Source organism: Dipodomys spectabilis, unplaced genomic scaffold, assembly GCF_019054845.1.
Source record: "Dipodomys spectabilis isolate Male_0828 unplaced genomic scaffold, ASM1905484v1 ptg000076l, whole genome shotgun sequence".
In the NCBI taxonomy this organism is placed as follows: Eukaryota; Metazoa; Chordata; class Mammalia; order Rodentia; family Heteromyidae; genus Dipodomys; species Dipodomys spectabilis.
Genome location: NW_024870753.1, coordinates 10,430,696 through 10,442,932, shown reverse-complemented (window position 1 = coordinate 10,442,932; position 12,237 = coordinate 10,430,696). Strand labels below are relative to the sequence as shown.

Sequence of the window (12,237 nt, the reverse complement as noted above, 5' to 3'; positions counted from 1 at the left end):
ACCCCAACGCCTACCATGTGACTTTACAACAAACCATGTGACCATATAGAAAACCTGTACCTGACCCCAGCATGTGACCTTACAACAACCAGGGACTGACCACAGCATGAACCACGTGACCTTACAGACAACCTGAGCCTGACCACAGCGTGTACCACGTGACCTTACATCCTGCGCCCAACCACAGCATGTACCACGTGACCTTACAGATAACCTATGCCTGACCACAGCATGAACCACATGACCTTACAACCTGTGCCTGACCACAGCATGAACCACGTGACCTTACAACCTGTGCCTGACCACAGCGTAAACCACGTGACCTTACAACCTGAGCCTGACCACAGTGTGTACCACGTGACCTTACAGACAACCTGTGCTCAACCACAGCATGTACCATGTGACCTTACAGACACCTGTGCCTGACCACAGCATGAACCACATGACCTTACAACCTGTGCCTGACCACAGCGTGAACCACGTGACCTTAGACAACCTGTGCCTGACCACAGCATGAACCACGTGACCTTACAACCTGTGCCTGACCACAGCGTGAACCACGTGACCTTACAGACAACCTGAGCCTGACCAGAGTGTACCACGTGACCTTACAACCTGCACCCAACCACAGCATGTACCACGTGACCTTACACACAACCTGTGCCTGACCACAGCATGAACCATGTGACCTTACACACAACCTGTGCCTGACCACAGCATGAACCATGTGACCTTACAACCTGTGCCTGACCACAGCGTGAACCACGTGATCTTACAACCTGAGCCTGACCACAGTGTGTACCACGTGACCTTACAGACAACCTGTGCCTGACCACAGCATGTACCATGTGACCTTACAGACAACCTGTGCCCAACCACAGCATGTACCATGTGACCTTACAGACACCTGTGCCTGACCACAGCATGAACCACATGACCTTAGACAACCTGTGCCTGACCACAGCATGAACCACGTGACCTTAGACAACCTGTGCCTGACCACAGCATGAACCACATGACCTTACAACCTGTGCCTGACCACAGCGTGAGCCACGTGACCTTACAGACAACCTGAGCCTGATCACAGCGTGTACCACATGACCTTACAACCTGTGCCTGACCACAGCGTGAACCACGTGACCTTACAGACAATGTGTGCCTGACCACAGCGTGTACCACGTGACCTTACAGACAACGTGTGCCTGACCACAGCATGTACCACATGACCTTACAACCTGTGCCTGACCACAGCGTGAACCATGTGACCTTACAATGTGTGCCTGACCATAGTGTGTACCACATGACCTTACAACCTGTGCCTGACCAGTGTGTACTATGTGACCTTAAGAAAACCTGCACCCACCCACACTGCCTACCACGTGACCTTACAGACAACCTGTGCCTGACCACAGTATGTACCACATGACTTTACAACCTGCGCCTGACCACAGCATGAACCATGTGACCTTACAACCTGTGCCTGACCACAGCGTGTACCACATGACCTTACAGACAACCTGTGCCTGACCACAGCGTGTACCATGTGACCTTACAACCTGTGCCTGACCACAGCGTGAACCACGTGACCTTACAACCTGTGCCTGACCACAGCGTGTACCATGTGACCTTACAACCTGCACCTGACCACAGCGTGAACCACGTGACCTTACAACCTGTGCCTGACCACAGCGTGTACCATGTGACCTTACAGACAACCTGCGCCTGACCACAGCGTGTACCATGTGACCTTACAGACAACCTGTGCCTGACCACAGCGTGTACCATGTGACCTTACAACCTGCACCTGACCACAGCGTGAACCACGTGACCTTACAACCTGCACCTGACCACAGCGTGTACCATGTGACCTTACAGACAACTTGTGCCTGACCACAGCGTGAACCACGTGACCTTACAACCTGTGCCTGACCACAGCGTGTACCATGTGACCTTACAGACAACCTGCGCCTGACCACAGCGTGAACCACGTGACCTTACAACCTGCGCCTGACCACAGGGTGTACCACATGACCTTACACACAACCTGTGCCTGACCACAGCGTGAACCACATGACCTTACAGACAACCTGTGCCTGACCACAGGGTGTACCACAAGACCTTACAGACAACCTGTGCCTGACCACAGCATGAACCACATGACCTTACAGACACCTGTGCCTGACCACAGCATGAACCACGTGAACTTACAGACAACCTGTGCCTGACCACAGCATGAACCACGTGACCTTACAGACAACCTGTGCCTGACCACAGCGTGAGCCACGTGACCTTACAGACAACCTGTGCCTGACCACAGCGTGAGCCACGTGACCTTACAGACAACCTGTGCCTGACCACAGCGTGAACCACGTGACCTTACAGACAACCTGTGCCTGACCACAGCGTGAACCACGTGACCTTACAGACAACCTGTGCCTGACCACAGCGTGAACCACGTGGCCTCACTGTTTGCCCTCAGGTTCTGAGTACTCAGTTGTCTTAGTCCACTGGGGCTATGGGGACAGAATTCCGCGAGCCGCCTGGCTTACACGGGTACAAATCCTTGCCGTACTCTTCTGCAGGCTGGGAAGTACATGAGCCAGGCTCTGGCTGACTCTTTCTGATGGGGGCCTGTGTCCTTCTCCCTACATAGAAGCTTCTGGTACTCGCACAATGATGAGCTACCTCTCCTCAGAGTCTAAGAGACTCTTTTCTGCAAGGTGACTTGTCCTGTTGATGAGTCTCATAAAAACAAGGCCCAATCACCTCCCTTTGGGGGCAAGTTGTGTTTAAAAATTAAGAACCATTGGTACTTTAGAAAGACGATAGAAAACAACTCATCACAAGGAAACATTTCTATGCAGAAAAATATACGGACATTCCTGGGGACTACAAAATACCCAAACGTGAGTTCAGCTTGAATCGTCAGTCAGGTGCTGTGGACCCGGGACTAGAACAGAACCCAGTGACTGTGGGGGAGGCTGTAGGCCCGGCTGTGCTTGCCTCTGTAGTCACAGATTCCTTAATTCATGTAGGAATACAAACACGCTTAGGGATCCATGAAAAAGCAGGGCAACACATACATTGCACGTGGTATTGGTTACTGAGTAACACATCCTAAGCATGCATGATATACACACAGGTAAAAATTGAGGTGCAGATACAGGAGACTCACAAAGGAAGGAAAAGATGAGCACTATTGAATCAGGCATGGTGCTGCACGCCTTTAATCCCAGCCACATGGGACCTGGAGACAGCAGGGCCAGAGCCCCAGGCTGGCGTAAGAAAAGCACAAGACCCTATCTGAAAAAAAGTCCACGGCTGGAGGCATGGCTCAGGTGGTAGAACACTTCCTAGCAGTAGATCCTCCTCTACCACACCACACACACACACACACACACACACACACACACACACACACACACACACACACACGGTTCAGGTGGTAGAACACTTTCTTAGCAGCCCTCCTCTACCACACACACACACATAATTGCATTATTGATCAAATAGGACCTATACATTATTGGCAGTGTCTCTGTCCTCCCCCCTTTCTTTTCTTTTTTCTTTTTTGACAGTCATGGGGCTTGAACTGGGGCTTGGGCACTGTCCCTGAGTCTCTTTATGCTTAAGGCTAGCACTCTACCCCCTATGCCACAGCATCACCTCTGGCATTTTCTGAGTAACTTACTGGAGATAAGAATCTCACAGACTTTCTTGCCTTGGCTGGCCTTGAACTGCGATCCTCAGCTCTCAGCCTCCTGAATAGCTAGGTTGACAGGCCTGAGGCACCAGCACCTGGCTAGTGTTTCTGTTTTTTTGAAGGAGAGTGTATTGTTGGATCACTTGAGTCACTTGAGTCACTAGAAGTACAAGGACTCAAGCCAGAGCAAGAGCAGAAGGATGAATTCATGACACCAAATGCCATCTGTCACTATGTAGCTTTCAGTATAGCAGAGGGTGGCTTTGACAGGTCACCGTGCCATGGCTCCTTCATGCTCAATAGTAAACTGAGAAGAAACCTGGGTATGGAGCTTGACAAGAAATCTAGTCAGTATCTACGTGTTTACATTTAGGATCATGGGAAAACTGCCAAAGGGTAGACTGTGTCGGAAAGTAAATTAAATGGGATGATTGGTAAAATGCCTTCTCAAAGGCCCAACCACTCATCAAATAAATTATAGCGGAGGGATTACTGGATGATTTTGTGGACTGTGAGAGATAGAAAAGGCAAACAACTCACACTGCTGTGATGACGAGCTGAATGTTTGTCTGACTCTGATGCCCTGTGAAGGGACCTGTGCCACTGATCTGTGGCACCCGGAAGAAATACTTCATTCACAAGAGTTTTCCTTTCTGCCCGACTCCCACCATAGCCTGTGGATGAGTATGTCTCGCTGACTCTGTGGGCATCGCTTCCCACATGAAGCCCAGCTCTGTCCACGCACTGCAGCAACCAATGACCTGCCACCTCTGTGGTCAGTGACATGCATGGAATTAGCTAGAAAGTTCCGCTCTCCCCTTTCTTCTCATTGCTCTTACCCCTCACCGCTCAGTGTTTGCACATGGCGGCAGACGATGAATGAAGGGATGCATGAACTAACGTAATGAGGGCCTTAATTCGTGGGTAAGTAATAGGAACGTGGATGATATTCCAACACAATTAAAAACCTGCCAGTGCCTCTCTCTGGTCTCGTGTCCTGTGAATAACTTAACTACATTACACTTACTCAACCAGGTTGCATCAACTGACTACTGGAAATGCCGCCCAGAGCCGTGTCCCAAGAGGAAGAGCGGGGTGACAGGTGCTGGCTGAGCACAGCTGTGCCCAGTCAATGCCTGCTGCTTTCCTAGCACGGCAGTGCTCCCAGGAAACAGAGCTAGGCCAGGGGAGGAGGCACTGCTCTGTACCTGCCGGCCACTACCACCTCATCTCCTACGGGAGAAAATCCCCGTCCTGGGGAACCTGCGACTATTTTATCAATAAACCCTGCAGATTCTGTCCAAAGATCGGCCAGGTGCAGGTGTTTGATTTTATAATGCATTGTGAGCAAGTGCATGGTAATGGCATTGCTACACGTCCATCCTGTCCTTGAAGCTGTATAGAAACCCCCTGGGCGACGGCCACCTATAGACTACGGGATGGCCTCTGGGGAGAGCTCCAGCCACAGAGCCTGGGGGAAGCTGCCTTCCATGGGGGGCCTCCCTAGCCTCCATGACTGGGGGGGCACCCTACCTTCCGTGGAGCACGGGGGAGCACCCCACCCTCCATGACGCTCGGGGGGCGCCCTACCTTCCATGGCCCTCTTGAAGAACACCTTGCAGCTCCCGCAGGTGAGGACGCCATAGTGGCAGCCGGACGCCTCGTCCCCGCAGATCAGGCAGATCTTCTGAGGGAAGGACTCCAGGCTGAACTGCGGGCTGGGGCCGGCCTCCGAGTCCGTCCTGGAAGGGCGACAGCAGGCGCTCGTGAACGGCGCGGGCCCTGCCCGCAGAGCGCTTCCCGCGGAGGCGGGCGGGCGGGAGCGCGGCGGGGCCGCGGGGCCGAGCAGGCCGGGAGCGCGGCGGGGCCGGGGCCGAGCAGGCCGGGAGCGCGGCGGGGCCGGGGCCGAGCAGGCCGGGAGCGCGGCGGGGCCGGGGCCGAGCAGGCCGGGAGCGCGGCGGGGCCGCGGGGCCGGGGCCGGGGCCGGGGAGGGGGGGCTCGCCCCGCCGGCTCGGCTCGCGCACGGACCCCCCAGCCCCCCGCCCTTGGTGACTCGGCAACATTCAGAAGTCCTCGGAGCGCGCGGGCGAGCCGGGGTCAGAGCGGGCGCGCGCGCGACGCTCCACTTCCACGCCCGCGCGCGCGCGGCGCCTGCCGCCAACGCCTGGGTGGCCCGGCCCGGCCCGGCCCGGCCCCGCCGCACCGACACCAGGTAATCCCGAAGCTTCGCGCCTCGTGAAGCGACCCCGCGCCCCGCGGGAGGAGGGGGCCCCCGGAGGGCCCGGGCGGCGCGAGGGGCCCGCGGGCCTCACCTCAGGTAGTTGAGATAGGGCGGGTAGAGCTGCGGGCGGCCGTCCGTGAGCGCCGCGGCCGGGTAGCCGAGCGCCGGGGCGAGGCCGAGCGGCGGGTAGAGCGCGGGCGCGGGCGCGGGCGCGGCGGCGGCGGCGGAGGTGGCGGCCAGGCCGTCCCGCGGCAGCAGGCAGGCGGCGACGCCGGCCCCGACGCCGGGCCCCGCGGGCCTGCAGGGCGCGGGCGCGAAGGGGCCCTGCGGGGCGGCGGCGCCCGGCGCTTTGTAGACGAGGCACTCCAGGGCGGGCGCGGGCGACAGCGAGGCGGCGGCGGGGCCGGGCGCCGCGCCGTCCCCGGGCCGGCAGGAGGGCGCCCGCGGCGGCGGCGCGAAGTCCGCGAAGGCGGCGGCCCCGGGCGCGGGGTACGGGCGCGGGGAGCGCGCCGCCGCGTCCGCGCCGCCCTCCTCCTCCTCCTTGATCTTGAGCGCCGCGGCCTGGAAGTCGCCGAAGCCCGGGAACGCGTCGTCCTTGGGGTCGGGGTCGGCGTCGGGCGGGTAGGCGCAGGCCGGGAAGTCGCCGGGGCCGTCCAGCGCCTCCCCCTCCAGCAGCTGCCGCGTGCGCGCCGCCAGGAGCGCGTGGCCGAGCGGCAGCACGGGCAGCGGGACGGGGACCAGGTCCAGCACCGCGGCGCCCGGCGGGCCGCGCCCGGGCTGCGGGGCCGCGTCCTGCTCCGCCGCGGGGCCGCCCCGGGGCCCCGGCACTCGGGCCCGGGACAGTGGCCCCCCGGGGCCGTCGGGTCCGGCGTCCTCCTCGTCCCCCTCGGCGGCGGGTGGCTTGGGGGGCGCGCCGGGCCACGGCGGGGTCCCGGGCGCGGGGAGCAGCAGCGCCCGCGCCGACGGGGCCGGGCCCCGAGGCGGCCCCTTGCCCGCGGCGCCCGCCCTGGTCTCGGGCCGGCTGGCGAGCAGCGCCGGGGCCCCCTTGGGGGCCGGAACGCGGGGGTCGTCGGGGAGCTCGGCGCCCCCCGCGCCGAAGAGGCACCAGGCGCCGGTGGTGGCGCAGGCGGGCGGGCTGGCGCGCGCGCCCGGCGGCTCCAGGAGCGAGTCGAGCACGCTGTCCAGCAGCCGGCCGTCCTTCTCCGGGCCCGCCGCGTCCGCGCCCGGCAGCTTCGCGTCCGCGGGGCCCCGGCCCGCGCACGGCCCGGGGAAGAGCAGCCCGTCCAGGGAGGCGTCCGACGGCTGGGGCCCCGCGAAGACCGCGCGATCCCCGCCGCCCAGCAGCGGCGCCCCGACCTCGGCCGGGGCCAGCGCGCCGTCCCCCGCGCACGGGGCGCGGGCGTCCTTTGGCTTGGGCTCGGTCATGACCGCGGCGCCCCTTCCCTCCCGGCTCCAGGGAGCAGGGGAAGGGGGCGCGGGCGGGGAGCCGCTGATATAGGGGCCGACGGTGGGGCAGGAGGGCCGAGTGCGGGACCGGGGTCTCCGCCTCCGAGGGGGCGCGGCGCCGGCCAGCCCGGGCGCGCGCGGCCCCGCCTGCGGGAAGGGTGGCGGTGGTGCGCCCGCCGACAGTGGAGGAGAGGGTGGCGCCCGTCCGCAGCCCGCACGGGCGGCGGCGGCCGGGGAGGCCAGGAACCGCGGTGCCCTCCGACGCTCCCGGCGCCGCGGGGCCGCCCGGGGCCCGCCGGCCTCCCTTCCGCCGCGCGCACCCGCGGCCGCGCTGCTTCCCGCCGACCCCCGCCGCCGCGGGGCGGCCCGCAGCTCCCGCTCCTGGCCCCGGACGCGCGCGCCGCCGGGACGCGCGGTGGCTCCGGCCCCGGCGCCCTCTACCCGCCGCCGCCGCCCTTCCTACCCGATTACCGACCGGTGAGCCAAGTCCCCGGCCGACTCCCACCCCCTCGTCGGCTCGGCCCCGGGGGCCGCGCGCCGCCGTGGCGCAGTCTCGCGTGCACGTGACTGTTCCCCACACTGGGAGACCCTTGACGGCGGCTGCCCTGCTAGAATGAACGGATCCCAGATGGCCCTGGACTGCCGGCTCTGCCGGGAGCCCACACGCCAGTGGGTGGAGCTGTCTCACACCACCTCCCCGCGGACACCTGCCCCGGACAGGTTCCTTTGGCCCTGGTGCATGCCCGGCACTTCATCACAAAACCCCATAGCGATGTTGAACACTTCCTCCTCCCGGCAATGTTCTCACCCTGAAGTAGTGAGCATTGTGTCTTTACAAGTCGCCTCTGGACCCTACTGCATTGTTGGTGGGAGTGCAAACTTGTTCAACCACTCTGGAGAGCAGCATGGAAGTCCCTCAAAAGACTCCACATAGAGCTCCCCTATGACCCAGCAATCCCACTTTTGGGCATTTACCCAAATCATCACAAACAAGACCACACTAAAGCTACCAGCACAACCATGTTTATTGCAGCATTATTTACCATGGCTAAGATATGGAACCAACCCAGATGCCCTTCAGTAGGTGAATGGATCAAGAAGATGTGGTGTATATGTATACACAATGGAATTCTATGCCTCCATCAGAAAGAATGACATTGCCCCATTTGTTAGGAAATGGAAAGACTTGGAAAAAATTATATTAAGTGAAGTAAGCCAGGTCCAGAGAAACATAGGTCCCATGGTTTCCCTTATTTGCAATAACTAGTATATGTTTAGGACAAGCAAAAGAGATCAAAAGCTATGTACATATGAACATATAAGATGACACTAAGTGAAATGAACCCCAATAGGGGTTCTTGCTATGGTTTTCAAGGTATTTATAATATACTATGTGGGTTTTTTTTGTTTGTTTCTTTGTATGTTCTTCCCCCTATGGTATAACCCCTGTATTTGGTTCTGGTGTCCTGCATCTTGTATATACGTTTTTCTAATTTGGGGAGGGGAAGGGAAATAAAATGCTGAAATACAGGTTGATCCCTTGTAACAATGAGATGTACTATGTTGAAAAGGAATTACAACTTGGGGGAGGAGGAGTTGGGGAGGTGGGGAAGGAAGGGATGGTAGGGGAAAAACAAAGGAGGAGGTAACAATGCTCAATAGGAAATGTACTCATTACTCATGTAACTGAAACTCCTCTGTACAGTATCTTTACAGTAAAAAAACATATCTTTAAAAAGTCACCTCTGAATAGAGGAACATTGCAGGACGGATTTCAGGAGCAGTCACTAACAATCTGCCCTTGGGCCCTTGGGCCTCCAGCATCATCTCAAACATCCCTTTTCAGACATCTGTCTGCAGATGCTCCGAGTCTCCCCCACGCCAGGGGGGGAGGACAGAAGGGAAGTCCCCCCACCCCCCACTCTAGCCTGGACAAAGACACTAGAGAGAAAGAGTGTGAAACCTGGAGGCAGAGGCTAGAGAGATGAGTGGCCTTGGAGCCAAACTTACCAAACTCAGGACGTCTTACAAATGGAATTTTGGACGCTAGGTAGTTGACCTGGTTGTTGACTTGGCCTCATTTGACATCTGACAAATTACATTTGGCTACTTTTGGTTGGTTGTACATCCCCTCAAGACGCACTACCTCGCAAGGTCATTTCCATAAGATTAGAAAGGAGAAGAACGGGCGCAGAGTGTCCTGGTTACTCCAGGACACCTAAGCTGGGTGACCAGCATCTCCGAGACGCAAGCGAACATTATGTTTTGAGCCAGGGTCTCACTTTGCAGCCCAGGCTGGCCTCAATCTGACAGTGCTCCTTGCCCCCCCCCCCCCCAAGGCTGGAGTTACAGCACAAACCAACACCTCCGGCTTGAATCTCTGACTAAAACAATTCACTGGCTGAAGTAAGATGTGGTGGCACTAACTCCAAATATTCATAAAAGCCGTTTTTAGAGAAGAAAACTTAAACTTAGCACTTTCTTCCTCTCAGTTTCGGGGCGGGGGGGAGGATGGGAGGAGCAAGCTTTATCGGGGCACGATTGTCACACAGTAAGCTGTCTGTTTACACTGTATGATGTGTCACCGAGCCACATGTTTTATTCCAATGCCGGGCTTTGAATTCAGGGCTGCAGGCTCACACTGGGCAGGCAGGCCCACAATCAAGCCATGTCCCCAGCCCAAGATGCATAGACGAAAACATACACAACAATTTGTTGTCATGTGTATCTTCAACATGTGTATGCCATCACCCAAGCAACGTGATACACATTTCCTTCTCCATAAGAGTCATCGTGCAGATGTTTAATTCCCTCACCACGCTCTCTCTCCCCTGCATTGCTCCAACAGCCACCTCTCTGCTTTCTTTCACTATAGATTAGTTTTAAAATATTCACATTGGCTAAACACTTAAAATGATGTATTCTACATGTATTGAAGATCTCAGTGGGTTTTTTCCTTGATTAGTTTTTTGGTAGACATGTGTGTGTGTGCGCACGCGCGTGTGCGCGCACACACACACACACACACACACACACAAACACACACACACACACCAGCCAGCCAGTCCTGGGGCTTGGGCACTGTCCTCAAGGTTCTTTTGCTCAATGCTAGTGTTCTACCACTTGAGCCACAGCTCCACTTCCAGCTTTTCCTTTCTCTTTTTTCTTTTTTGGTAGTTTAATGAAGATAAGAGTCTCACAGGCTTTCCTGCCCAAACTGGCTTCGATCTGTGATCCTCAGATCTCAGCCTCCTGAGTCGCTAGGATTATAGGTGTGAGCCACCGGTGCCCAGCTACTTTGTAGAATAGTCTACAAAGTTTCCCTCTCAGCACCTTATATTAAGAGACTAGTTTTGTAACGATTGAGGAACACCACTAACCTATGCAGGTACTCAGTTTTTGCTTAATGTCTATTTTCCTCTCTGGTATTGCAGCCAAGACACCATATTTTATTGTGGTCTACTTAGTTAGTTGTTGGTGGGAATAATTTCTCAGACTTGTATTTCACAACTTTGTCTTTTATGACCTTGACAGAGCTGAGAAGTATTGTAGGCTGCCACTCCATGAGTTGAGTGCTTTGTTGGTTTGGGGGAGGAAAATCAAAGGTCCAGAGGCTGTATTCACTCCCTCACTGCAGAGTTACACACCACAGACACATGTTGGTGTGTAGTGGAGTAGGAATTAGGCTCCTTTTGGGGGAAGGGTGCGGGGCACACACGCGCGCGCGCGCAGCGTTTGCTAGCTGTGGGTGCTATCCTCTTCAGCCACCCCTTCAGCCCTTTTGGCTCTGGTTGTTTTGGAGATGGGTTTGCTTTCCCCCCCAACCTGGGCCATATGGAATGTGGTTCTTACATCTTAATTCTTTCAGCACAGTAACTTTGGGGGTGCATCAGTAGTCCCCACTTTGATTGCAGAGTAGATATTCTGAGTAGAAATTCATTCCAAGGTCCTGGTGCAGGCTATAGTTTGAATGTTTATACTCTCCACAAAAAAATGGTACATTGAAACCTGGCAGGCGGCATGTTGGGGCTGAGCTGGTGAGGTCCTGGGGAAGGAGGCCTGCCTGCTTCTCACACCGGCTAAGCAGGTGCAGTCTAGGAAGGGGCGCGCGGGCGGGGTGGGGGCGGGGCGGGGCGGACCTCCCTCCCCAGGGACTGGACCTGCCACCCTGAAGTCAGACTCCACGGCCCTGTGTGTGGGGTAAATTCCTGCTGTACCTCAGCTTTGCCGTTCACAGTCTCACCGCAACCCTGATAGACTAAGCTGGTAGGTGTGCATTTGATTGACCATTTTCTAAACTAGTTGCCTTGAGTTGCAATTCCTCCACACCCTGGACGGTAGGGATCATGGTCGTTAACTCCAGCCATTGTAATGGAAGTGCAGTGGATCTCACTGTGGCTTTGCTTTGCATTTCCCCCGACGCTGGTGGAACTAAGCAGAGCTGTCTTTCTTCCCATCCACACAGCTTCCTCACAGATCTCTGGCAGGGCTTCAGAGCCTTTGTTTGCTTTAAAAAAAAAAGTTGTTTGCTGATCATTGAAACTTGCTTTGGAATTCTCATTTGTCTTTGTGTTCTCAATGGTGTCTTTGGAAGAGCAGATGTTGCTAACACGACTGAGACATAAATGATCCATTGACAACCTTTATGCATTGTGCCCTGTGTGATAACTACAACAACAACAAAACACCTCTGACTGGGTCTCCAGTTTTCTGCTGTGTTTCTCCCACTTCTCTAGTGTTCGTGGGCGCCCTCGGTCTGGTGGCCCACACCTGTGTGGCTCCTCACGCCAGGGCGCTCCACAGGGCGCCACAGACACCTGCCGGACGCCCACTGTCATCTAGAGAGCGCGCAGCAGTCCTGGAGCTC

At 57.0% G+C, this 12,237-nt stretch overlaps 1 protein-coding gene across 1 annotated transcript in view; it reads right to left on the bottom strand.

The window, feature by feature from the left end:
* Pgr (progesterone receptor) overlaps positions 1-12,237 on the bottom strand; it is a 56,121-nt gene that overhangs the window by 28,591 nt on the left and 15,293 nt on the right. Inside the window, exons 3-5 of the mRNA XM_042682740.1 lie at positions 7,876-7,978; positions 6,016-7,829; positions 5,294-5,445 (exon numbers count right to left, since the gene is read on the bottom strand). Coding sequence (XP_042538674.1) covers positions 5,294-5,445; positions 6,016-7,829; positions 7,876-7,978 — 2,069 coding nt within the window. The remainder of the gene's footprint in view (positions 1-5,293; positions 5,446-6,015; positions 7,830-7,875; positions 7,979-12,237) is intronic.